This window comes from Sorex araneus, chromosome 2, assembly GCF_027595985.1.
Source record: "Sorex araneus isolate mSorAra2 chromosome 2, mSorAra2.pri, whole genome shotgun sequence".
In the NCBI taxonomy this organism is placed as follows: domain Eukaryota; kingdom Metazoa; phylum Chordata; class Mammalia; order Eulipotyphla; family Soricidae; genus Sorex; species Sorex araneus.
Window position 1 is genome coordinate 245,916,292 of NC_073303.1, and position 24,811 is coordinate 245,941,102.

Consider the following 24,811-nt stretch of genomic DNA (forward strand, 5'->3'; position numbering starts at 1 on the left):
ATAGGACAGTGGGGAGGATGCTTGCTTGCCTTGCACGTGGCTGACCCGGGTTCCACCCCTGGCACCCAGAGGGTCCTCCCTGAACCCGCCAGAAGTGAACCCTGAGCAGTGACCCCCACCCCCAAAGAATAAAAAGTTGTGGGTGTCATTTCCACTAGGGGTGGCTGCAGTGCTCACACCTTCTCATGGGGGGCACACTTCCTAGCTGTGACATTTGTAGAGCTTTGTAGCTGAACTCACACCTTCTTGTTGCTTTTGTTTGGGGACACACCTGGCGATGCTCAGTGCTTGCTCCTGGCTCTGCGCTCAGGAATTAGTCTTGGTGGTGCTCGGGGGATTCTGTGGGGTGCCAGGGATTGAACCCAGGTCAGTCGTGTGCAAGGCAAACATCTTTTCTTCTGTACTATGGGTCCAGCCCCCTCTCTCCTGTCTCTCTCTTTTTTTTTCTTTTTGGGTCACACCCAGCGATCCACAAGGGTTACTCCTGGCTCTGCACTCAGAAGTTACTCCTGGCGGTGCTCAGGGGACCATATGGGATTGTAGGAATCGAACCTGGGTCTGCCGCGTGCAAGGTAAACGCCCTCCCCACTGTGCTATCGCTCCAGCCCCTCTCTCCTGTCTTGGCTCACATACCCCTGGCTGTAGTGTGGCCAGAGATCGCCTCCTATGGCACCGAAGATCACAGAGAAGAGAGCTGCCAGGCTCAAACAGCAGAGCTCTCGGCACCGTACTCATGTGGGGCACCAGGGATATGAACTTATGACCACACATAAGTTCAAAACAGGAGTGCTAAGCCCTAGGCTACTCCTTCAGATCCCACACCAGAAGCTTAAGCTGTTTCTCAGGTACATTCCTTCTTTTTTTTTTTTTTATCATTTTTTTCATTCTTAGGCCAAAGAGATACTACAACAGGTAGGGTATTTGCCTTGCACGCGGCTGACCCAGATTTGATCCCTGGCATCACATAGGGCCCCCAGAGCACCACCAAGAGTAATCCCTGAGCACCCCCAGAAAGAGAAAAAACTAAAGAAAAAAAACTAAAACTGGGGCTGGAGCGATAGCACAGCGGGGAAGGTGTTTGCCTTGTACACGGGCGACCTGGGTTTGATTCCCAGCATCCCACAGGGTCCCCTAAGCACTGCCAGGAGCAATTCCTGAGTGCAGAGCCAGGAGTAACCCTTGAGCATCGCTGGGTGTGACCCAAAAAGAAAAAAAAACCCTAAAACTTTTTTTTTGGGGGGTGGAGCACTGGGTGCTAACCAGGACTTACTCCTGGCTCTGTGCACGGAGATGACTCCTGACAGGGAACCCTACAGGGTGCCAGGGATTGAACTTGGGTTGACGCGTGCAAGGCCAGCACCTTAGCCCCTGTATTGGCTCTCTGACCACCCCCACGCCCCCCAAGATACTGCTTTTAAATGCCCCGCCCTTCATTTAACCCTGTGTCCCAGGCTTCCTCCATTCCACTCCCAGAGACCTTTCTCCTTCCTTCTCAGGCCCGCGTCTCTCTTTGCCAGGTGAACCCTCGTCCTCTCCCTGTGCTTAGACATTTGTCTGGCTTCTACCATTTTGCCTTTGCAAACAGTGCTTTAATGAAGTACATTTAGTGTCGATTCGTTTAATGTACTGCTGTGACTTTGAGTGAATTTTGCGGGGTGGGGATCGCCCACTTGCCACATGCGGGATACCCCTGAAATTCAGCAATTCTAACGCTCACAGCCTGGCCCCTGCCAGAGTTCACGGTAGAAGGACATGGCTACTAGAAGCACGAGGCATAGTACAATGGGGAGGGCGCTTGCCTTGAACGCAGCTGATCTAGGTTCGATACCTGGCATCCCATACAGTCCCCTGAGCACCACCAGGAGTGATTCCTGAGTACAAAGCCAGGGGTAACTGCTGAGTATGCCAGGTGTGATACTCGACTAAAAAAAAGAAAAGAAAGAAAGGAAGAAAGAAAGGAAGAAAGAAAGAAAGAAAGAAAGAAAGAAAGAAAGAAAGAAAGAAAGAAAGAAAGAAAGAAAGAAAGAAAGAAAGAAAGGAAGGAAGGAGAGGAGAGGGGAGGGGAGGAGAGGGGAGGGAGAGGGGGAGGGGAGGACAGGAGAGGGGAAGGGAGAGAAAGAGAGGAGAGAGGAGGAGAGGAGAGGAGAAGGGAAGGGAGAGGAAGAGAGGAGGGAGGAGGAGAGGAGAGGAGAATGGATACAGCGACCCAGCCTTGCCGTTGCGGTCAGCCTGCACTGCTGTTTCTGGGGGGTTTTATTTGGGCTTTTCTGAGCCGGGGGACAGGAATTACTGGGGCTCAGCTACATATGGGGTTCAGGTTGGGATGGACCCAGGCTCTGTCTAGGGGTTGGATTTCAGCCAGGTGCAGGGTTGGGGTTACCGAGATCCCAGCAAGGTGAGAGTTCATTCTGAGATCAGAACTCAGCCGGGCCCGGCGCTCTGTCTCAGCACCCAGACTCCTGGGGCGCGTCTGCCAGTAGCCGAGGCTGGCCCCGGGCTGGGCGGCTGTGGGTTGGCACCCGGACAGACACGGCCCCTTCCCGCTCTCAGCACCTCCTGCCCCTTTCTGCAGGGCTCCCCAGCTTCCCTCCAGCCGAGCTGCTTCTACCACAGGGATCAAGGACTGGGGCGCATCCGGGAGCACTGTGACCCCCAAGTCCTGCCCCTGGGGGAGTTCCTGGGCCCCTCCTGTGCCTGAGGGTGAAGGCAGGGGCTGTACAAAGACTGGAAGTTCACAACCCCTTGCTGATGAATCTGTTCAGACCCCCACACCGCCCCCTGCTGGTGAACCTGCCTAGACTCCACAGTGCCCCCGTCTGGCAATCCTGCCCAAGTCCCCTACAGCGCCCCCTGCTGGCCGACAGCGTCTCCTGCAGGCAAGCCTTCCAGACCCCTACAGCCTCCTATGCCAGACCCCTCCAAGTCCCCCTGTGCCACACCCACCGTCCTCTGCTGTGCCAGACCCTAGCACCCCCCACTCCCCTCACACACACCAGCTTGGTCAGAGAGGACTGGCAACATAGGAAGGAAGAAGTAAAGACCCGTGACCTGGGGCTGGAGCGATAGCACAGCGGGTAGGGCGTTTGCCTTGCACGCGGCTGACCTGGGTTCGATTCCCAGCATCCCATATGGTCCCCTGAGCACCGCCAGGGGTAATTCCTGAGTGCAGAGACAGGAGGAACCCCTGTGCATCGCCAGGTGTGACCCAAAAAGGAAAAAAAGAAGACCCGTCACCTGATTTTGCCTCCACTCTCCACCTTCAGACCCCCAGGACAGGGCCATGCCTCCCGCCTCAGACTCTCAGGGAGGGCCTGTGCCTCCCCGCTTAGTCCCCCAGAGCAGGCCTGTGCCTTCACATCCCCCCCCCACAGACCCCCAGGGCAGGTGTGTGCCTCCTCCATCAGACCCCTGGCCTAGTAGATCCATTCATGTAGGTTCTGGGACATGCTGCCTTCCAGGCCTCAGTTTCCCCTTCTGTGGCTGGACGTGCCACGATGGGTCCCTGGCCCTGTGGCAGGGGGGAAGAGGGGCTCTCTCCCTCCCCATAAAGCGGGCAGCTGGTCGTGCCCCTTGAAGCACCTACTGCGTGCAGGTTCACTGGGTTCGGGGTGGGAGGGGCGCGTGAGGGAGGACAGGCAGGAGGTGGAGGTGGGTTCCCCGCCCCAGGAGGCAGAGAGAGGCCACAGGATCTACTTCCTCTCCATCGGCGGGGGGTGGTGCCCATCCTGCGGGCTTTTGAGGGCCGGAAGGGGACCAGCCTGGGCTGGGAGAGATCACACCCGTTGGTGAGGCCGTTGGACAGTGGGCCCCTCCCCAGCCACCGCAGCCACACCCCCATCCCCAGGGGCCCCTCTGTGCCCACCGCAGCCACACCCCCACCCTGGGGGTACCTTGACACAACAGGAAATTTCGAATAACAGGAAACCCGACATCGAGAGAGAGAGAGAGAGAGAGAGAGAGAGAGAGAGAGAGAGAGAGAGAGAGAGAGAGAGAGAGAGAGAGAGAGAGAGAGAGAGAGAAGTGAGAGCGCCAGGGGAGTAAGAAGCAGCGCACAAGGGGGGCACCCCCCTCCTCCTCCTCCTCCATTTATTTATTTATTTACTCTTGCACCCGGGACAGAGAGGGGAGAGGGAGGCAGGGGGGCTCGGCCCGGCCCGGCCATGAACGCCAGCGCGGCCCTGGAGGCCTGCCTGCAGCTGGCGGCCCAGGGCCACAGCCGCCTCCTGCTGCTGCACTACAACCACTCGGGGCGCCTGGCGGGCCGCGGCGGGCCCGGGGAGGCGCCGGCGGCGGCGGGCGGCGGGGTGCTGCGCGGCCTCTTTGTGGCCGTGAGCTGCCTGGTGGTGCTGGAGAACCTGCTGGTGCTCGCGGCCATCGTGCTCCGCCTGCGCTCGCGCCGCTGGGTGTACTACTGCCTGCTCAACATCGCGCTCAGCGACCTGCTCACCGGCGCCGCGTACCTGGCCAACGTGCTGCTGTCGGGCGCGCGCACCTTCCGCCTGGCGCCCGAGCAGTGGTTCCTGCGCGAGGGGCTGCTCTTCACGGCGCTGGCCGCGTCCACCTTCAGCCTGCTCTTCACGGCGGCCGAGCGCTTCGCCACCATGGTGCGGCCGGTGGCCGAGAGCCGCGCCACCAAGACGGGCCGCGTGTACGGGCTCATCGGGCTGTGCTGGCTGCTGGCCGCGCTGCTGGGGCTGCTGCCGCTGCTCGGCTGGAACTGCGTGTGCGCCTTCCCGCGCTGCTCCAGCCTGCTGCCGCTCTACGCCAAGGAATACATCCTCTTCTGCGTGGCCGTCTTCGGCCTGGTGCTGGCCTCCATCCTGCTGCTCTACGGGGCCATCTTCCGCGTGGTGCGCGCCAACGGGCGCCAGGCCCCGCGCCCCGCCGCGCGGCGCAAGGCGCGCCGGCTGCTCACCACCGTCCTGCTCATCCTGGCCGCCTTCGTCCTGTGCTGGGGCCCGCTCTTCGGCCTGCTGCTGGCCGACGTCTTCGGCTCCAACGTCTGGGCGCAGGAGTACCTGCGCGGCATGGACTGGATCCTGGCGCTGGCCGTGCTCAACTCGGCCGTCAACCCGCTCATCTACTCCTTCCGCAGCCGGGAGGTGCGCCGGGCCGTGCTGGGCTTCCTGTGCTGGGGCTGCCTCCGCCTGGGCCTGCGGGGCCCCCAGGACTGCCTGGCGCGGGCCGTCGAGGGTCCCTCCGGGGTGTCCACCACCGACAGCTCACTGCGGCCCCGCGACAGTTTCCGGGGCTCCCGCTCGCTGAGTTTCCGCATGCGGGAGCCGCTGTCCAGCATCTCCAGCGTCCGGAGCGTCTGAGGGACGCGGGGACAGGAGCAGGGGCCCTGTGCAGCATCTCCGGAGTCCAGAACGTCGGAAGGATGCAGGGACCGGAGCAGGGACCGGAGCAGGGGCCCGTACAGCATCTTCAGCGTCAAGGATCTTCTGAGGGATGGCAGGGGTCTCGGGGACTGAAAGCAGGTGCCTCTCCAGCATCTCCAATGTCTGGTGCGTCTGAAGGATGCAGGGACCGGAGCAGGGACCAGAGCAGGGGCCGTGCCGCATCTTCAGTGTCCAGGAGCATTTGAGGGACGGTGGGGGCAACAGGGGCTGCAAAAGCAGGTGCCTGCTCTCTGCCACGGCGTCCGGGTGTGAGAGCCAGAGTGTGGGGGGGCCCTCTTTCTGTCTCTGCTGATTCTGGGCCAGTGCCAGCCCCTTGCAGGGGGCTCCCAGGCTGTCTAGGTAGGGATGGGGGGGCGCCATGGGTGGAGGCCCCAACCATGTAGATGTTCATGGGGGCTGAGATGGCTCGGAGCCCCCTGGTTCCTGTGTGTACCCCCTCCCCCCGGGAGGGACACGGATGGGCAGCTCTGGGGTGTGGGCTGTGAGTATGCAAATGAACTGTGAGCTCTGGGGGTGCTGCCGGGGGTGGGGGGAAAGCAGAGCAAGTGAGGGGTGCAGGTGACTGGTTGTGTGTGCAGGTGTGACAGGCCTCCGGCCGAGGCTGGTCCAGGGCATGTGACATTCTTCTCAAGGTGTTCTGTATTTTTTTGTTGTTTTTTTGTTTTGGTTTTGCTTTTTGGGTCACACCCGGCGATGCTCAGGGGTTCCTCCTGGCTCTGCACTCAGGAATTACTCCTGGCGGTGCTCGGGGGACCATATGGGATGCCGGGGATCGAACTCAGGTCGGCCGCGTGCAAGGCAAGTGCCCTCCCCGCTGTCCTATCGTGCCAGCCCCTTGTCAGAATATTCTGTGCTCACTCACTCCCGCTTGTTCCCCTGTCTCTGACCCACTGACTTCCTGACCCCATGGGGCCCAGTCTAGGGGACGGCCGTGAGTGGCCACTCTGTGCGGTTTCTTGGAACAAGCACGGCCTTCCTGAGCCCTGGTGTCCTCTGGGCCATCAGTATGGGTGCTGTCATAGGAGGTGAGAAAAAAATGGGGTAGGTCGCCCTAAGGTGTCACATCTTGCATCCGATCAGGTCCGGTACCCCTCCCCCCCAGCTCCTGACCTTTCTGGGGTTCATAAGCCTTGACAGAGCCTGCAGGGAAGTGGCTCAGAGGACTGGAGCCCAGTCTTTGCACGTGGGAACCTGACACTCCAGGTCCCTGAGCACTGTCGGAGCACCCCGAGCACTGTGATGGGAGCACCTCCCCCAGTAAGAGAAATTATCCTGATGCACTCAGTGACCTACGTACAGATTAGACAACACAGCACAAGACCCCCAATGCCGAGGACTCAGTCTCTTGTCTTCCCCCTCCCCCTGAGATGCTTCTGGGACCCTCACTGTTTCACTTTCTTCTTACCATGGTCTGGCCAGAATCTTTCGATTCTCGCAGTTTAAGCCACTGAACTGTGGTCTCGGGGGCTGGGGGTCTGGGCTTCCAGGGGAGGGGCCCTAGGTGCACCCCGACTCTTCTACCTCCTCCAGCAAGCCCCAAAGCCACTGTGGGGGAGCAGCCCCACAAATGTCAAGGAAAAAAGCAATTAACAAATAAAATCAAAGCGAAATGGCAGCTTGGAAGGTGGATTCTTCGTGTTGTGCTTTCCGGGATCTGGACTCTCCAGGCTTGGGTTCGACCCGCCCGGCTGGCCCAGGAGGCCGGAAGGGAGAGTGGGCCCTGCTGGTCTGGCTCTGGGGCTCCCCGCAGTGTTTACAACCCGGTTTAAAGAGGCTTGAACAATCACCTAGTTTATGGTCTGCACCTTTTTATTAAGGGAGGGCTGGGGGCCACACCCGGCATGCTCAGGGCCGACTCCTGGCTCTGCACTCAGCGATCACTCCGGGTGGTGTTCGGAGACCGAACCTGGGTCGTCCATTTACAAGGCAAGTGCCCTCCTTGCTGTCCCATCTCTTTGGTCCTCTGTGTTGTACCTCTTGAGGCATCTCCCTGGCCGTGATTATGTTTTGTGTGTGTGTGTGGGGGGGCGGTTTCTCACCCGGCGATGCTCAGGGGTTACTGCTGGCTCTGCGCTCAGGGATCCCTCCTGGCAGTGCTCTGGAAACCCAATGGGGTATCGGGGCTCGAACCCAGGTCTGCCACATGCAGGGTCAGAGCTCTCCCCACTGTGCTATCACTCTGGCCCCCAGTAGGGTGGTTTGTTACCCTTTTTCTTTCTTTCTTTTTTTTTTTTTTGCTTTTTGGGTCACACCTGGCGATGCACAGGGGTTACTCCTGGCTCTGCACTCAGGAGTTACTCCTGGCTCCTGGCGGTGCTCAGGGGACCATATGGGATGCTGGGAATCGAACACGGGTCGGCCGCGTGCAAGGCAAACTCCCTCCCTGCTGTGCTATCACTCCAGCCCGGTTTGTTACCCTTTTTCTGTTTTGGAGCCACACCCTGCGATGCTCAGGAATTGTGAGCAATGCTCAGTCTGTGAACTCAGGAATTACTCCTGGCGGTGCTCAGGGCCCCCTGTGGGATGCCGGGGGTGGAGCCCGGGTCGGTTGCGTGCAAGGCAAGTGCCCTCTGCACTGTCCTGTGGCTCCAAGCCTCTCTGCCCAACTGATTCTTCTCTCTTCCCTTTTGCCTGTCACTGCTGTGGTGACCTGTGGCTGGGGGCGGTCGTGCCCCTCTGGGGGCTCGTGAACACGGAGCTGCAGCTCTGCGGGGCTCTGCACACTTGAACTGCTTTGCTTCGAGAGGGCTGGCTGGGTTGTGACTCCTGGTTGTGGCTTATCATTGGATGCAGTGTTGGTGGGTGGAGGGCCACGTACTGTAACTGCATCTCTCTCTGTGTCTCTGTCTCTGTTTCTCTCTCTCTCTCTCTCTCTCTCTGTCTCTCTCTCTCTCACACACACACACACACACTAGTTCTATGCATGCACATGTGGGCAGCACTGGCATGGTATCTGCAAGGCAGTCACTGAGCTGTACCCCTGGGTCCCTACACAGATATTTATAAGGAAAGTCAGAGGAAGAGACAGGACGGCTGCGGGGGAGGTGGGGTGTGTGTGTGGGGGAGAAGGTTTGTCTTGCAGGCGGCCCACCCGGGTTCAATCCCTGGTACCCCATACTGTCCTTCGAGCCCCGCCAACAATGACCCTTTAGTGCAGAGCCAGGAGTAAACCAGGAGCTTCGCTGAGTGTGGACCCCAAACAAAACAAAACAAGAACAAACCAAAACCAAAACCAGAGAGGTGAGTTCACTTTACCCAAGGTCACACAGCTGGGAAGGGAAGGAAGTCACGTGATCAACAGTGCAACTGCCACCTGTCACCTGGGATGGAGAGAGGGAGGCCCAGGCCTTTAGGTGAGCACAGTACATTCTGGAATCTTGCCAGGCACAGGAGGTGCATTCTGCATCCTCTGCCTCAGGCCTCTGTCTTGCCTTCTCTGAGAAATAGGTGGGAGTTACCAACGCCCCCCATGGCCCCCAGCCTTGAGGCAGTGGAGTCTTAGGGTTGCCAGGTTTTCTTTAGTTTATCAGGGAATTAAACCCCGAGCCTCCTGGGCCTCATGCTAGGCGGGTACTCTACTGAGAAGCTTCTTCCCCTGCCTGAGCAGAGATTACCCTCCCCCTTTCACTTTTTGCTTTTGGGCCACAGCTGGAGACGTTCAGGGCTGACTCCTGGTTCTGCACTCAGAGATCACTCCTGGAGAGCCTGAGGGACCTTATGGGATGCCAGGTACTGAACTTGGGTCAGCTGTGTGCAAGGCGAATGACCGTCCCACTGAGCGCTTGCTCCAGCCCACGCGCATGCGCCCGGGTTATCCTGGTCTAGAAGAACAGCTCACATGAAAGCAGCCTGGGGGTGGAGCCAGAGTACAGCTGGGAGGGGACTGCCTTGCATACGGTGACCCGGCGACCCGGGGTTCAATCCCTGGCATCCCACATGCTCCCCTGAGCACCGCCTGGAGTAATTCCTGAGTGCAGAGTCAGGAGTAACCCCTGTGTATCGCCAGATGTGAACCAAAACGCCAAAAAAAAGAAAAAAAGTCTGATGTGGGCACTTTCCACACCACCCAGTGCTGGAGGCTGATTCCAAGTTCTGATAGATCACTGCCTCGGCCCCTTAGGAAGCTTCTGTTTCTGGAGCGATAGCACAGCGGGTAGGGCGTTTGCCTTGCAGGTGGCCGACCCAGGTTCAATTCCCAGCATCCCATAGGGTCCCCTGAGCATTGCCAGGAGTAATTCCTGAGTGCAAAGCCAATCCCTGTGCATCGCCAGGTGTGACCCAAAAAAAAAAAAAAAAAAAGGAAACTTCTGTTTAAAATTCTTTCCTTTTTTTGCCAGGGTGGTGTGGGGAAGGCCACATCTGGGGAAGGAGGGACAAGCGGTGGTGGTGGTGGTGCAGGGATGTAACTCCAGACTCCTCATGCACACAAAGCACGCTCTCAGCCCTGTGAATCCGTCTCTGCCTCTCCCTTGTCCATTCATTCATCCCAAGCAATGTCATTTACCAAGGCTGGGGATAAAGATCAAGAGGTCTTGTAAGATTGAGGTCGCGGGTTGAATTTCTGGTACAAAAACGGGGGAAAATGACTCTATAGAGTCCCCACCGTGTGCGGGGCCTCGATTTTAGGTTCCAGGCACACGTCACAACACAAAAGAGACAAAATCCTCGTGAACTTCCACGTCTTCTGATTTCCCTTGGGGATTTTCAATGATTTTTTTTTTTTTGCTGCGTTCTGGCATAAAGACTACAGTTCCCAGGATCCCGTGTGACAACGCAACGGGACTACAGTCCCCAGCATACCTAGCGCGCCCGTTGGCCCCACCCCCTCCTTGCGTCCTTCCGGGTTGCAAGGTCACGTCCCTTCGCCTCTCGCTTTCCCCGCCCCCACCTTCCCCAACAACCAAGTCACGGTTTAAATAAGTTCTAGGGAGTATAGTACTTTTATTTATTTATTTATTTATTTATTTATTTTTATTTATTTATTTTTTTTTGCTTTTTGGGTCACACCTGGCAATGCACAGGGGTTACTCCTGGCTCTACACTCAGGAATTACTCCTGGCGGTGCTCAGGGGACCATATGGGATGCTGGGATTCGAACCCGGGTCGGCCGCGTGCAAGGCAAACACCCTACCCGCTGTGCTATCACTCCAGCCCCAGTATAGTACTTTTAAATTCCGTGTTTTCTGGAGCTCATGTGGAACTTGGTCAGCTTCCTAATAGTCCACGTCCGGCTTCCAACGGAGAGTCCGGGAGGCCGGGCCTACAGGTCCCAGAGGGTTCCGCCGCGGCGGAGGTGGAGAGACTACGATTCCCGGCAGGCTGTGCGGCCAGACGGGGCTGTCTCCCACGGTGCCCGAAGGACCCCGTGGGCTGCCCGGCGCGGTGCCCGTAGGACCCCGGCGCCAACCCATGCCGAGGTGAGTCCGCGGGATCCGCTGCTGCCGCCCCGTCCGCTCCCGGTCGCCGCCGCAGCCGCCGCCTCGCGCGGCGTCGCCGCCCGCCAGGATGCTGGAGGAAGCGGGCGAGGTGCTGGAGAACATGCTGAAGGCGTCGTGCCTGCCGCTCGGCTTCATCGTCTTCCTGCCCGCCGTGCTGCTGCTGGTGGCGCCGCCGCTGCCGGCCGCCGACGCGGCGCACGAGTTCACGGTCTACCGCATGCAGCAGTACGACCTGCAGGGCCAGCCGTACGGTGCGTGCCCGCCCCCGGCCCCGCGGCCTCCCCGAGCTGGTCCCCGAGCCCCGGCCCGGCCCTGCGCCCCGGCCCGACCTAACTCCGAGCCCGCCCCGCTCCCTGGCCCGGCCCCGCGCCCCTGCCGGTTCCCGAGCCCTGGCCCGTCCCCGCGCCCTGGCCCGGCCTAGCCCCGGGCCTGTCTCCGCGACTCGGTGTGGCCCCGCGCCCCGGTTCGCCCCCGAGCCTGCCCCTGCGCCCTGGCCGTTCCCTGACGCTCCCTGGCCCGTCCCCGAGCCTGTCCCCACGTCCCAGCCCCGCGCTCCGGCGTGTCCCCGCGCCCTGGCCTGTCTACCCTCCGGGTGCAACGCCCTGGCCTGACCCCTGCACGGGCTCTACCTCCCCGAACCCCAGTTGCCCCAGGACGTTTGGACTCGTCGCTCTGGTTGGCTGTAGCTGGAGTCCAACCCGGCCGGACCCCCGACTCGGCCCCTGCCCTTCCCCCCCCCACTCCTCGGGCCATTCTCCCGACATAGCGCCTGGCATTGTCGCTTGTCCGTTTCCCCGTCGCCACCCACTCGTGTCCCTGGCCCATTTGGAGGCGCGCCCGGCTCCCTGCCGGTGGCTGCCCGGTCAGGGGAGTATCCAGCCCGCTCCCAGCTGCAGGCCTGCGAGCAGCACCCACATTCCCACGCTCTCGACGCCTCCGCGCTTGCATCCCCCAACCCCGCGCCTCGCCCTCAAGCCCACCCTGTGCTCGCCCCACTAAATCCCCGTCGCCCCACTAAATCCCCGTCGCGTTGTTCCCTCATACACACCCTCCCCACGCCGATCTTCTGAGCACACTTGACCCTTGACCCCTGCCCCTTGGGGCACCTCGGTGGTTCCAGGCGCCACCTGCGGGAGCTTCCCCAGCTGTAGCTGTTGGCTGTGCTTCCAGAACTTTCTAGCTTCTGCTTTTCCTTCTCCTGGTGTTTTGGCTCCTGAGAAAGCCCATACAGGACCCCACTCCCGCCGGGTGCTCCAGTCTCTCGTGCAGTCCCCTCTGCGCCTAAAAGTTACCCTCACAGTCCTGGGGCCCCCTGGGCCCTGCTTGGGGCTGTCACTGTGCTCCGGGCTGCTGCTCTGTGCCCGCTGTCCGGGGATCAGAGTCACAGCAGACTCTGTGTACGGTCAGCAGTGGGGGGACCTTTGTTTGTGCCTCCCCTGGCGGTGCTCAGGGCTGGCATGGCTCAAGGGTGCTGGGAATCGAACCTGGGTCAGCCACTTGCAAGGCCTTCCTGCTCCGCTGCTGGGGAAGGGTCTTAGCAGCCACCGGCCAATAGGATTTTGAGGTCAGGTCAGCTGAGGGGGGCAGGGCCAGGGTCCCCTCACTCCCGCCACCTCACCCTGGGGACCAGAGGAGGGCAGTGGGGCTGCTCCAGATTTTTCTAGAGCTTTCCTTGCCCCCAGCCCCAGAGGAGGCCCTGGAGAGCAGCTGGGCGGGATGCTGGGTCACTGCCACGTTTCCTAGGGGGTGGGGGGACCGCCTCCCCTGAAGAGGCGCTAGGAGTGCTGGTGGGGGGTAGGGACACCGGGGTCCATCCTGGCAGACTCAGGGTGGCCCCAGCCCTCCGTCCAGGCCCATCGGATCCCGAGATTCCTGCTCCCCCCACCTGACAGCTCCCCCGCCCTGGGGACGGGAGCCCCGTGGTGCCCCCCACGTGGGGAGCCATGCCAGGAGGGGGTGTCAGGACTGGGTGTGCCGGAGGCCCCGTGCCCCTGCCCGCCGGCCTCTCCTCTCCCTGACCACACCCGGCTCCCCGCCCCTGGGGCTCCCCTTTCCCAACTTCCGGTGCTCCCTGGTGGTTGAGCAACAGGTGGGGGAGGCAGGTGCGGGCTGAGGGGAGCCTCCCTTCTGCCCCCCCTCCTTGCTCCACCGCCTCTCACAGGGGTTTGGGGGGAGCCTTAGTACTGCAGGGTCACCCTGATGGTGAAGGGGGGTGGGGGGCGTGCACCCTGTGTTCCCGGGGAGAGCCTGAGCCAGGGGCCGGCCCTTGCTACCCCTCAGGGGGCAGACGGGGAGGGGGGGGACCGAGACCTCCGGGAGGGGCCGTCTCCGCGGGGGCGGGGCAGCGGCGTCTCCCCAGCCTGAGCGCCCTCTCCCCGGCCCCTGCAGGCACCCGGAACGCGGTGCTGAACACGGAGGCGCGCACGGTGGACGCGGACGTGCTGAGCCGGCGCTGCGTGCTCATGCGGCTGCTGGACTTCTCCTACGAGCGCTACCAGCGCGCGCTGCGCCAGTCGGCCGGGGCCGTGGTCATCATCCTGCCGCGCGCCATGGCTGCCGTGCCCCAGGACGTGATCCGCGTGAGTGCGCGCCCCACGCCCCCAGGGGCCGGGGTCCCGTGCACCCCTAGGGATCCAGGGGCCCCGCCCCTTCCCCATCCCCTTGTCCCCGCCCCCTGGGTCCTCTGGAGCCCCGCCCCGCGCCCCCAGGGCCGAGGGGGGGAGACACGAGGTGGGGCGGGGGAGGGGCTGTCCCCTCCCACGGCCCACGGCCTACGCCAGCCTGAGTGCCCCCCATCCCGCCCGCCCCCACGCAGCAATTCATGGAGATCGAGCCGGAGATGCTGGCCATGGAGACGCTGGTGCCCGTGTACTTCGCCGTGGAGGACGATGCGCTGCTGTCCATCTACGAGCAGACGCAGGCCGCCTCTGCTTCGCAGGGCTCCGCCTCGGCTGCCGAAGGTGGGGTGTCCCCCCCCCCAGATGCGATGCGTGGTCCCCGAGCCTGCCCCAGCCGTGCGGGGGCGGAGCTGGGGGCCCGCGGAGAGTGTAAGAAATACGGAAACTTGCCGCGTCCCGTTCGGTCCGTCAGGGCCACTCCTGATTCCAGCCCGCTGTTGGGGCACCACCAGTGTAGTCCAGGAAAGCGCAGGCTGGGGGGACGAGTGGCCCCCGAGCAGGCCCCCACCCTTGGATCCTTGTGAGGCCTCGACCCCACTGGCTGCAGGTCGCGGGGTGGGGCCCCCGACTTTTGGAGGGGTACACCCAAACAGTTCTCCTGGCTGACTCCTGGCTCTGTGCTCGGGGCTGACTCCTGGTGGTATTCAGGGGGACCCTGTGGGATTCTGGGGCTCCAACCCGGGTCAGCTGCGTGCAAGGCAGGTCCACCCCCCCCCCCCGATTTTTTTTTTTAAAACTAAACCAAAAGACTGGATCACAGTTTGGGGCAACTCAGGGTTCCTTCCATACACGGCAAGTGAAATCCTGGGGTGCAGTCCTGTAGCCCCTGTAGAACCCAGGACGACCTGGTGAAGCTGGTGACCCCGACTGCGCTTCCTGGCAGAAGGGGCCGGGCCCGGGCCCTTCCCCTGCCCCTTCCCCCAGGCTGGGCTGTGAGGTGCAGGTCTGCGTCTGCCCATAGTTCTGAGGCCCCCCTGCGGTGGCCGTTTGGGGTGCTGACTCCCCTCTCCACCCCAGTACTGCTGCACACCGCCACGGCCAATGGCTTTCAGATGGTCAGCAGCGGGGTGCAGAGCAAGGCTGTGAGCGACTGGCTGATCACCAGCGTGGAGGTGAGTGACCCCCTGCCCGCCCTGCCTCCTCTCCTGCACCCCCAGGCCCTCCCCCTCTTCCAGGCTTTCTGGTCCGGCACTACCACCCAGGGCAGGAGTGAGGACCCTTCAGTTCGGGGGTGATGGGCCTTCCTGGGGACACCCCCCTACTCCCCCTGCCACCCCACTGGCCAGGCCAGAGACTGTACTGGCCGTCCTGTCTGCACCTGGAAAGCTGCAGAGCCTCTGGGTCCCTCATGCCATGGAGCCCTTGCCCAGAGGAGGATGCCCAGTAGGATCCGGCCCCCTGCTTGTTCTCTGAATAAAGCTTTATTAGCACATGGCCCTCACTTTGTGGGCCTGTCGTGCCTGTTTCTCCCTAGGGCCGGCTGACAGGGCTGGGTGGAGAGGACCTTCCCACCATCGTCATTGTGGCCCACTATGATGCCTTTGGGGTGGCTCCGGTACGTATGTGGGGGGGCCCTGGTCGCTGCACTCATCCCGCTTACAGGTGGGGGGGGGGCAGCACCTGTCCGGGGGCCTTGGGGGGGTGGCACAAAGACCTTGGTTGGTGTCCCTGATACTGGACTGAGGTCCGAGTCCCACACCTCTGATCCGGTGTTTTTTTGGGGGGTTCCCTTCGACACTTCAGGGAACCAGAACTCGGCAGATGGGTCAGAACATGGACTACAGTGGAGAGGGCTGTGAGGGCAGGTCCAGGGGGGTGGGCGGAAGCTTGGAGGAGAGTCCCTCCTTCCAGGAGACATGGGGCAGGGTTCAGGCAAGTGTGGGTTTCGGGGAGCCCCTGGGCACAGCTCCTGGCTGCTGAGCTCCAGTGCCCCAGCATGACCATGCACAAGGTACCCCCAGCACCATCTGTGTGAGGACGTGGTGGGCGGCTGCTGGATCCGGGCCAGTCCCCCCCAGCCTGCCTTTGCCGGCCACACAGCCAGTGACCGGCGGCCGCCCCAGCCCACTCTTGGCAGGGGGCGGGTGGGTGCTGTTCTGAATGCTTCTCACCCCCGGGAGCCCGCTCTGGGATTCTTCTGGTTCTCCTCTGGAGGAGAGGGCCCCTCCCCTCCCCCTGGTTCCCGTGTTGCCTCCCCCACCCCATACCAGCCACGCCAGTGGGGCCCAGACAAGTTGGTGGAACTTTCATGCTCCGGGAGCACTCAGAAGGGAGCCTCCCCCCACCCCCCCCCTCCACGCACACACTCACATACACGCTTCCAGGGCCCTGAGGGGCTCTGCCTGCTCTGCCCTGTCCCCCAGCATGCCAGCCCGGGCGCCGCCCTCCCGGGGTCCAGGACAGCGGGCGGGAGAGTGACGCCGGTCCCGGCCTCCCCTCAGTGGCTGTCGCTGGGCGCCGACTCCAACGGGAGCGGCATGTCGGTGCTGCTGGAGCTGGCGCGGCTCTTCTCACGCCTCTACACCTACAAGCGCACGCATGCCGCGTAAGGCGCCCCCACCCCACATGGGACAGCCTGCAGGGGGAGGGGGGCCGGGTGGGTGGGCAGGCGGGTTCCCCCCCCCCCCCCCCCCCCCACTCACCTGCCCAAGTGCCCCACCCCTCCCGCGCCAGGTACAACCTCTTGTTCTTCGCGTCCGGAGGGGGCAAGTTTAACTACCAGGGCACCAAGCGCTGGCTGGAGGATAACCTGGACCACACGGGTGAGCCCCGCGGCGGGTCGGGGTACCGGGCCCGCTCTTGCCCTTGCCCCTGCCCCGCCTCTCACTCCCCTGCCCGCCCCGCAGATTCCAGCCTGCTTCAGGACAACGTGGCCTTTGTCCTCTGCTTGGACACCCTAGGCCGCGGGGACGGCCTGCATCTGCACGTGTCCAAGCCGCCGCGGGAGGGTACGCTGCAGCACGCCTTCCTGCGGGAGCTGGAGCAGGTGACTAGCGCCCCAGCCCCAAGAGCCACCCCGATTGTGAGCCATCTCTGCCTGCGCCTGGAATTGGGGGGGGTTCTTCTTATTAGCTTGGGCACTGAAGGCACTCGTAGGGCGGGTGGAGCCCCATAATTATGCTCCCCCCAGAGACTGGGAGGGCTGGGAATACTGCTATGATTGGTTCCCCTGGAGGAACGGGCCCTGTGGGGTGGGCGGGGCCGTGGGTGTGGCCTAACTGGAGAAGGCGGAGGGCGGGGCCTGAGGTGGGGCTGTGCATTCTAATTGGAGGAGCAGGTGGTAGGTGGGGCTGTGGGTGTATCCTCATGAGAGTGGGGTGGTACTGTGCGTCCTAATTGGAGGTGCGGGTGGTGGGCGGGACCTGGGGCAGGGCTTAGGATGTATCCTAACTGGAGGGGTGGTGGGCGGGGCTGTGGGTGCGTCCTAATTGGAAGAGAGGGTTGGAGCAGTGGGGAAGGGGGGTTGGTGCATGCCAAGGGGAGGAGGAGACAGTTCATGTCCTCCCCTTCACTCCCCAACCCCGGGAGGGGCAGGGTTCTTGGGGAAGGCTGACCCCATGCTCCGTGCACGCATGCAGGTGGCTGCCCACCAGTTCCCTGAGGTGCGCTTCTCCATGGTGCACAAGAAGATCAACCTAGCCGAGGACATGCTGGCCTGGGAGCACGAGCGCTTCGCCATTCGCCGGCTGCCAGCCTTCACGCTGTCCCACCTGGAGAGCCACCGCGACGGCCAGCGCAGCAGCATCATGGACGTGCGGTGAGCGCCCCGTCCCCGCGGCCGCGGAGCTCCGCCCTGGACAACAGTGACCGTCCCCGGGCCCCACAGCCCACTGAGACCCCGTCCCTGCCAGGCTCAGGCCTGAACCGTGTCCCCTAGACGCCTCCTTGCTGATGAGCCGGACCACACTGGGGCATCACCCTTTGGTCGGGGCACGGCACGTGGGGCGGTGCTGGGGATCCTACCTGAAGCCTCGCGCTTTGCAAGGCAGGTGTGTTATCACTGAGCCCGTCCCCCTGTCCCCCTGCCCCCCGGCCTGCCCCGGCACTTCCCCTAACACCAGGATGAGTCCCAGGGAGGTGGAGAGATGCCACCGGCCTCAGGGCCTGTGGCTGGTGTGTGTGTGACTCAGGCTGTCCCGGGGAGCGCTCACATCCCCTGTCCTGCGTCTTCCCCTCCCAGGTCCCGGGTGGATTCTAAGATCCTGACCCGCAACACACGGCTCATTGCCGAGGCCCTCACCCGGGTCATCTACAACCTCACTGAGAAGGTGGGGCTCGCGCGGCCTGTGGGCTGGGGGTGGCTGCAGGGCTCCTTAGCCCCCACAGCGCCTGCTCAGGGGCTGTGTCTTCTCCCTGCAGGGGACGCCCCCAGACATGCCGGTCTTCACAGAGCAGATGGTAGGGGGAGTCCCGGGGGCCACGGAGAGGGTCGGGGTGCTGGGTCCCTGGCACGGGAAGGGGGCATGGGGGGACACTGACGGCTGTGTGGCAGGTACAGCAGGAGCAGCTGGACTCGGTGATGGACTGGCTGACACAACAGCCGCGGGCAGCACAGCTGGTGGACAAGGACAGCACGTTCCTGAGCACCCTGGAGCACCACCTGGGCCGCTACCTCAAGGAGGTCCGGCAGCACCACATTAAGGCGGACAAGCGGTGAGTGCCCAGCCCCGCCCCGGGCGCCTCGCGCTCCCCCATCTCGGTGCCCTGGGAAGGTGCGGAGCTTCGTCGGAGCAGAAGCCGAGCTCCAGCGGGCACCTGGGCACCGTCAGGGCCCGGGCGGTGCCTGCCCTGCAGACAGGCACCTGCCCCCACTCCACAAACATACACTCGAAATGGCCACCCATGGGTGCTGGACAGATCAGCTGCGGGGCAGGGCCGGGGATGGGGCAGTCTCCATCCTCGTGTCTGGGGGGGTCCCACCGCCCTGCCCCGGCCAGCCTGCTGCCCAGCTGGCCCCCAAGAGAATGCTTCTCCCTAGGGACCCTGAGTTTGTCTTCTATGATCAACTGAAGCAAGTAATGAACGCCTACAGGTGCGCTGCCCCCCCAGCGTGGATTCTGCAGTAGGGGTGGGTGGGGAGGGGTTGCTTTGGCATCCCCCAGCGCCCCTGACCCCATTCTGACCCTCTGATCCCCAGGGTCAAGCCAGCCATTTTTGACTTGCTGCTGGCAGTGTGCATCGGAGCCTACCTGGGCATGGCTTACACAGCAGTACAGGTGGGCATGCCCTACTCGGCCTCACTGGTGGTACCCTGCCACCCTCCCACCCTATGGCACCACCCCTTCCTCTCTTTTTGATGTGGCCCCGCCCCCATTCTCCACCCCATTCTGCAGCCCCGCCTCTGCTGTTCTTGTCAACCTGTGGCCCCGCATATCACCCTCGGCCCCGCCCCACCCTGTGACCCCGCCCCATCACTCAGCCCCACCCCATCATTCTCAGCCGCGCCCCACCTAACTGCTCCCCTCTGCCTGGCCTCACCTCCTCACCTGTGCCTTTGCCTCCCCTCCCCCAGCACTTTCATCTCCTGTATAAGACGGTACAGAGGCTGCTCCTGAAGGCCAAGACGCAGTGAGCGTGGCGAGTCCCGGGGCTTCTGTGCCCTCCAGGATCTGGGGCCTCTCCCTGCCCAGCCTTGGGAAATGCAGCCGCTGAGAATGCGGAGCTTTGGCTGGGGGCACCCCGGGGCAGTCTCGGACTTGGAAGTACGCCCTGTGAGGGGCCTTGGTGTTGCCCACCGGCTCTGCACACAAAGGCCAGACCCCCTGCCCCCATCCTAGGATGTCTGGAGTTCGGGGCCCCCTTACCCCAGCTGTCCTGTGGGGGCCACTCCCTGGGGCCCCAGCTCCTCTGTGCGAAGCCCCCACCCTCTCCCATGCACCTAAGACCAGGGCCCCCCTCAGTGGCCCCCCTGGAACCCTTGGATGTTGGTACCCTGAGCTCAGCCCCTTACCTCTACTCCCCAGGGCACCCCTCCAGCACCTCGGAGCCCGTCACTCCCACGCAGGGCTCGGGCAGCCCCTCTGCAAGCTTCTCGCACAAGCACCCCAGTCTCAGTTCCCTGGTGTGGTCTGGGGGTCTCGGGTCCCGGGCAGGGCTGACCTCAGGGAGACCTTGCGTGTCATTAATGAGCAATAGAAGCAGCCGAGTGCTGAGGGGGTCAGAAAGGGGGGCCTGTCAGGACCACCCGGCTCACTGATGCCCCTGCCCCCACCCCAGAGCTGCAAACCAGCGGAATCTGGGCCCCCTCCCCCTCGGGTTCCCCCCCCCCCCCCCCGCCTTTGCTGAGCCATCCCCGCCCCTGAGCTCCACACCGGGAGCCCTGCCGGACCCCAGACTCCCGCCTCTCCCCTCTTGCTCTCCACCCGTCACCCCAGAGACTGTTTGCTGGGTGCCAGCCACCCTGGGAGTCCAGGCTCGGGGACCCTCGGGAGCTTCGGGGCTGGTCCATCTCCGGGCGCGCGCGGCGGCGGACGATGAGAAAATAAAGCCATAACCAGTGACCTGTCTCTGTGTGTGAGAGAACAGCCGCGTCCCCTGGGCCCCCGGGCTCAGCGCGAGGCGCTGCCCAGACAGTAAGGACTGTCCACTGCCGAGGGTGCCCCCAGTGCCCTGTGCGCGCTCGCTCCCGGGCCGGCTGTGCTGCGTCTGAGTCTGCGCAGTGGGTTCTGGGGTCCCCATCGCGGCTTTCCAGAATTGGGGGGTTCCCAGCTTAGGGGCTGGGTCAAAGCAGGTTTTGGGGGTGCGGAGGACAGACCACACAGATATTGGCGTCAGACTCGGGTGCGGGGAGGAGCGGGGGCCTTGGGGGGAGCAAGCAAGCAAGCTGCACACAGGAGCACTTCTGAGGGCCAGGGTGCCAGGCTTGGTGGCCGCTGCAGGGGCCCAGGCTGGGAGGGGGTGGCCAGAGGATGAAGGGACCAGCGGAGTCAGCAGCCGCTCAGTTCTTGGGAGTCTCTGCCAGAGACCCCTCACCCCAGCACATGCGCAGTTTCATCGGAGCCTCACTTGCAGCTCAGCGTCGCCCTCCAGACCCTCCATCCCCGGAAGGAAGCCGAAGCCCAGAGAAGTCAGGCGTCCTCCCTAGGGTCACATAGCACAGAGCACTTTATGCCGATCAGGGAGCACTGATCATCCCCACCCCACCCCTGTGGTCCCCGCTGCCTGCAACATGCCCCCTCCGAGTGGGGAGATCCTACTGGGTCTTGCATGACTCCCGCTGTTGCTGGCCCCTTGGCTCCAGGCTCTGACTTGCTCTCTGATCAGCTGCTCCGCTCAGCGACAGGCACTTCCCCGCGCCCCCCCGCACTGGCGTTTGAGCATTTAACAGGATTTGGGGGGCTATACCTGGCCAGGCTCGGGGCCATGCTGCGGGGGGCACAGGGACTGCGCGGGGGCTGACTGTCCACTCGGCTACGGGAGCTACTTTCCAGCCCCATTTTATTTTTCTCCTTTCCCTCGGGGCCTCCCAAGGGCGGGGTGCTGTGGGGGTTAGGGGGACCTGGGTCACTGCATCTGTGCTGGGGGCCTCCAGGACTTCCTCAGGGCACCCTGTGGAGCCAGGGTCAGCTGCATGCAAGACAAGGGCCTCAACCGTGTGGTCCCCAGCCCCCTTTTTGTTTTTTGAGGGGGTCTGTGTGGCTACACCCAGCACAGGGCTGACCCATGGTTCTGCACTGAGGGATCAGTCCTGGCGGGGCTCAAGGGACCCTCTGGGGTGCTGAAATAAACCCCGAGTCAGCAGCATGTGAGGCAAGCGCCCTCCCCACTGTACTCTCCAGCGGGTGCGGTGGTGCGTGGGTGCGAGATACAGTGCTGGGTGTGTGCGTGGGTGCAAGGTGTGGGGTGCGGGCGCGGGGTGCGGGGCCTGGTGCGGGATGCAATGTCTGGATGCGGGGTGCAGTGCGTGGGTGCAGGGTGCTGGGCGAGGAGCAGGATGCGACGTCTGGGTGCGGGGTGCGGGGTGTGGGTTCAGCGTGTGGAGCACGGGTCGGGTCGGGATGCGGTGTCTGGGAGCGGGATGCGATGTCTGGGTGCCGGGTGTGGGGGCCTGGGTGTGGGTGCGAGGCGTGGGTGCAGGGTGCTGGGCGAGGGGCGGGATGCGATGTCTGGGTGCAGGGTGCGGGGCCTGGGTGCAGAGTGCAGTGTCTGGGTGCGGGGTGTGGGTGCAGGGTGTGGGTCGCGGAGGGGATGCGATGTCTGGGTGCTGGGTGCGGGGCCTGGATGCGGAGTGCGGGGCGTGGGTGCAGGGTGCTGGGTGAGGGGCGGGACGCGATGTCTGGGCGCAGGGTGAGGGGCCTGGGTGCGGGGTGTGGGTTCAGGGTGTGGGGCGTGGGTCGGGATGCGGTGTCTAGGTGCGGGGTGCGGGTCCTGGGTGCGGGGCGAGGGTACAGGGTGTGGGGCGCGGGTCGGGATGCGATGTCTGGGTGCAGGGTGCAGGGCGCGAAGCCTGGGTGCGGGGTGCGGGGCGTGGGTGCAGGGTGTGGGGCGAGGGGCGGGATGCGATGTCTAGGTGCGGGGTGCGGAGCCTGGGTGCGGGGCGCGGGGCCTGGGTGCGGGGTGCGGGGCGTGGGTGCAGGGTGCTGGGCGCGGGTCGGGGTGCGGTGTCTGGGTGTGGGGCCTGGGTGCGGAGTGCGGTGCCTGGGTGCAGGGCGTGGGTGCAGGGTGCTGGGCGAGGGGCGGGGTGCGGGGCCTGGGTGCGGGGCGCGGGGCCTGGGTGCGGGCGTGGGTGCGGGGTGCGGGGCGGGGCGCGGGCGTGGGTGCGGGGGGCGGGGCGGGGCGCGGGCGGCGGGGCCGGCGCGGGCCGCGGCGCGTGGGTGCGGGGCGCGGGCGCGGGGCCGGGTGCGGGCGCGGCGAGGCGCGGCCCGGCCGCCAGGGGCCGCTGCGGGGCGGCCTTTGTGGCGCGCGGGCGGCGGCGGCGGGGGCGGGCGGGGGCGCGCCGGCCGCTCCAGCTGCGAGTCCGCCCGCCGCCCTCGGCCGCGCCGCCGCCATGGCCCGCCTGACCGAGAGCGAGGCGCGCCGGCAGCAGCGGCCCTCGCCGGTGGGCCCCGAGCCCCCCGGGCCGCAGCCGGACGGCGCCAAGGACCTGGACGCCATCAAGCTCTTCGTGGGCCAGATCCCGCGCAACCTGGACGAGAAGGACCTGAAGCCGCTCTTCGAGCAGTTCGGGCGCATCTACGAGCTCACGGTGCTCAAGGACCCCTACACGGGCCTGCACAAAGGTGGGCGCCCCGGGGTGCCGCTGACACCGCCGCGCGCCCCCTCCCCGCGCCGCCCCCGCGCCTCCGCCCACCTTCCGGCGCGGCCCCCGCGCGCCACGCTCCGGCTCGCTCCCTCCCGCGGCCGGCGCTCCCCTCGCCCCGCGCCCCTCCGCCCGCGCCCCGCGCCCCTCGCCCCGCGCCCCTCTCCGCCCCCGCCCGGCCTCCGCGCCCCGCGCCCCTCTCCGCCCCCAGCCCGGCTCTCCCTCTCCATCCCTCCTCTCTGCCTCTCTCCCTCTCCCCCCTGCCTCTCTCCCTCCCCGCTGTCCATCTATTTCTCTCCCCTCTTCCTCTCTCGCTCCCCGTCCCCTTCTGTCTCCCCTCTCCCTCTTTCTTCTCTCCATCTCTCCATCCCTCTCCATCCCCGTCTCTCCATCCCTCTCCATTTTTCCCTCTCCCTCCCTCTCTCCATCGCTCTCCATCCCTCTCTCCATTTTCCCTCCCATCCCCTCTCCCTCTCTCTCCCTCTCTCTCTCTCTCTCCAATCTTCCCCGACCTCCCATCCTCTCCCCGCTTCTCCCTCCCATTCCCCCCCGGTTCCCCCATTCCCGCCGCCCTCCCCCACTCTTCCCTGCCTGTTTTATTATTTTTTGGGGGGCCCAGCTGCCCGGAGGCCGCCCCCTCCCAGCCCCGTCGGGGAAGTTTTGCTTTGGTCATTTTCACAAAGCCAGGCCGGTGGGGGGGCAGGTCCGGGCCAGCCAGCCAGCTCAGCGCTCGGATGCTCTGGACCCCGGGCTGATCGGTAACTACAAAGAAAGCACGGATGGCTGGGTGGCTGGGTGGGGGGGGCCAGGCAGCTGAGCCCAGCTGGGGGCTGCGAAGGGGTGAGGGGGTCGCTCCCCCCTCCCCAGACCTGCAGCAGCCCCCTCTCCGCCCAAGTTTAAGCTGGCCAGAGGTAGGCAGAGCGCGCTGAGGTCAGAACGCAGGGACCTCGGGCCGGTCCATCTGGGAGAGCTGAATTTGGGGCTGGACAGAGCCAGGCCAATGGGGGTGCGGGGTGGGCTCGGCTGGGGGAGGCAGGCGGGCTGGGAGGCCTGGCCGTGTCCCCCACACCCAATTTTTCTCCCGTGGTGTGCTGGGAGAGGGTGCCCCGGGTAGGAGCCGGGTGGCTCCCTTGAGGCTCGGGCGGGTGGGGAGAGCTTCGTGCCCGGCACCCCCAGGCCAGTGACCTACTTCAGACCCCGCCTGCCCCTCCTCCTCTCTGGGGTGGCGGGGATCCCGAAGCACACGCGTGCATGCCTGTGTTGGGGGGGGGGAGGAAGGATGGGGGGAGGGAGGAGGGGGAAGGAGCGAAGGAGGGAAGGAAGGAAGGAAGGAGGTGGTGGAGGATGAAGGGAATGAATGAATGAAGAAGGGAGGCAGGGAATGAGGGAAGAAAGGAAGGAGGGAGGAAAGGAAGGAGTCAGTGAGGGAAGGGAAGGATGGGGCGAATGAATGGAAGGGGAAATGAAGGGAATAAAGGAAGGAAGAGCTGAAAGAGGGAATGAATGAGTGAAGGAGGGAGTGGATGAGAGACTGGGCGGAGGGGGGAAGCCCCCCCCAGCCCTGAGGGGGAGAAATCCCCACCCCCACTGTTCTACACCCAACCACTGCCTAGAATATTCCTCCCTGCGGCTGAGGGGCCCCCCTCCCCGGAGAGAGTTCAGGGGTCCGCAGCTCTGGGGAAGCCCTTTCCTCTGAGTCTCCCCCCAGCAGGTATGAGGGGTGCGTTTTTGAGGAAGACGCTGATTGGAGTGGGGGGGCATGTCTGCCCACGGAGTGCCCAAAATGCCACGGGGGGGGTGGAGGAAGGGGAGCTGTGATTTGCGCCTTTCCCCCCTTTCTTACTGCTGAACCCCCATGGGAATCCCCCTCCCAGGCTCCACATCCTGGAACCCAGCAAGCTGTGCCTCAGTTTCCCTGCTGGCAGCAGAACAGGAGGCCTGGAATGTGGCTGGAGAATGTTAGGGTGGGGTCTGTCCCATTTCTGATCTTGCTTGGGCAAGTGGGAGTTTGGAATTTTTGCACCCCCCTTTGGGGGTTTGTCTGAGCTGGGGGGT

At 64.0% G+C, this 24,811-nt stretch overlaps 3 protein-coding genes across 15 annotated transcripts in view; all 3 read left to right on the top strand.

The window, feature by feature from the left end:
* Nucleotides 1-4,065: 4,065 nt before the first annotated feature.
* S1PR4 (sphingosine-1-phosphate receptor 4) lies at nucleotides 4,066-6,953 on the top strand. Its single transcript, XM_004614821.2, has one exon. It carries the CDS (start codon nucleotides 4,161-4,163, stop codon nucleotides 5,316-5,318), a length of 1,158 nt encoding a protein of 385 aa, XP_004614878.1. The 5' UTR covers nucleotides 4,066-4,160; the 3' UTR covers nucleotides 5,319-6,953.
* A 3,837-nt stretch (nucleotides 6,954-10,790) lies between these two features.
* On the top strand, nucleotides 10,791-20,018 carry NCLN (nicalin). The gene is made up of 15 exons (XM_004614822.2): nucleotides 10,791-11,091; nucleotides 13,229-13,419; nucleotides 13,656-13,800; nucleotides 14,536-14,630; nucleotides 14,993-15,073; nucleotides 15,960-16,063; nucleotides 16,192-16,280; nucleotides 16,365-16,504; nucleotides 17,097-17,275; nucleotides 17,699-17,786; nucleotides 17,878-17,916; nucleotides 18,011-18,171; nucleotides 18,497-18,550; nucleotides 18,656-18,734; nucleotides 19,031-20,018. The coding sequence occupies exons 1-15, from the start codon at nucleotides 10,908-10,910 to the stop codon at nucleotides 19,088-19,090; spliced, it is 1,689 nt and encodes a 562-aa protein (XP_004614879.1). The 5' UTR covers nucleotides 10,791-10,907; the 3' UTR covers nucleotides 19,091-20,018.
* Nucleotides 20,019-22,439: 2,421 nt separating this feature from the next.
* The window catches only part of CELF5 (CUGBP Elav-like family member 5), a 40,254-nt gene continuing 37,882 nt past the window's right edge, over nucleotides 22,440-24,811 (top strand). For 11 of the 13 annotated variants that reach the window (XM_055124861.1, XM_055124863.1, XM_055124864.1 and 8 more), the window contains exon 1: nucleotides 22,440-22,736. In XM_055124861.1, coding sequence (XP_054980836.1) covers nucleotides 22,505-22,736 — 232 coding nt within the window. In that variant the 5' untranslated portion in view covers nucleotides 22,440-22,504. Of the gene's footprint in view, nucleotides 22,737-23,043; nucleotides 23,515-24,811 lie in introns of those variants that run through there. The other 2 variants (XM_055124875.1, XM_055124869.1) reach the window with 2 other exon arrangements.

Coding starts and splice junctions, on each gene's coding strand:
- S1PR4 (XM_004614821.2), top strand. CDS start 4,161: ATGAACGCCAGCGCGGCCCTGGAGGCCTGCCTGCAGCTGGCGGCCCAG.
- NCLN (XM_004614822.2), top strand. CDS start 10,908: ATGCTGGAGGAAGCGGGCGAGGTGCTGGAGAACATGCTGAAGGCGTCG. Junction 18,172..18,496: donor CACATTAAGGCGGACAAGCG/GTGAGTGCCCAG, acceptor GCTTCTCCCTAG/GGACCCTGAGTTTGTCTTCT. Junction 18,735..19,030: donor TGGCTTACACAGCAGTACAG/GTGGGCATGCCC, acceptor CCCCTCCCCCAG/CACTTTCATCTCCTGTATAA.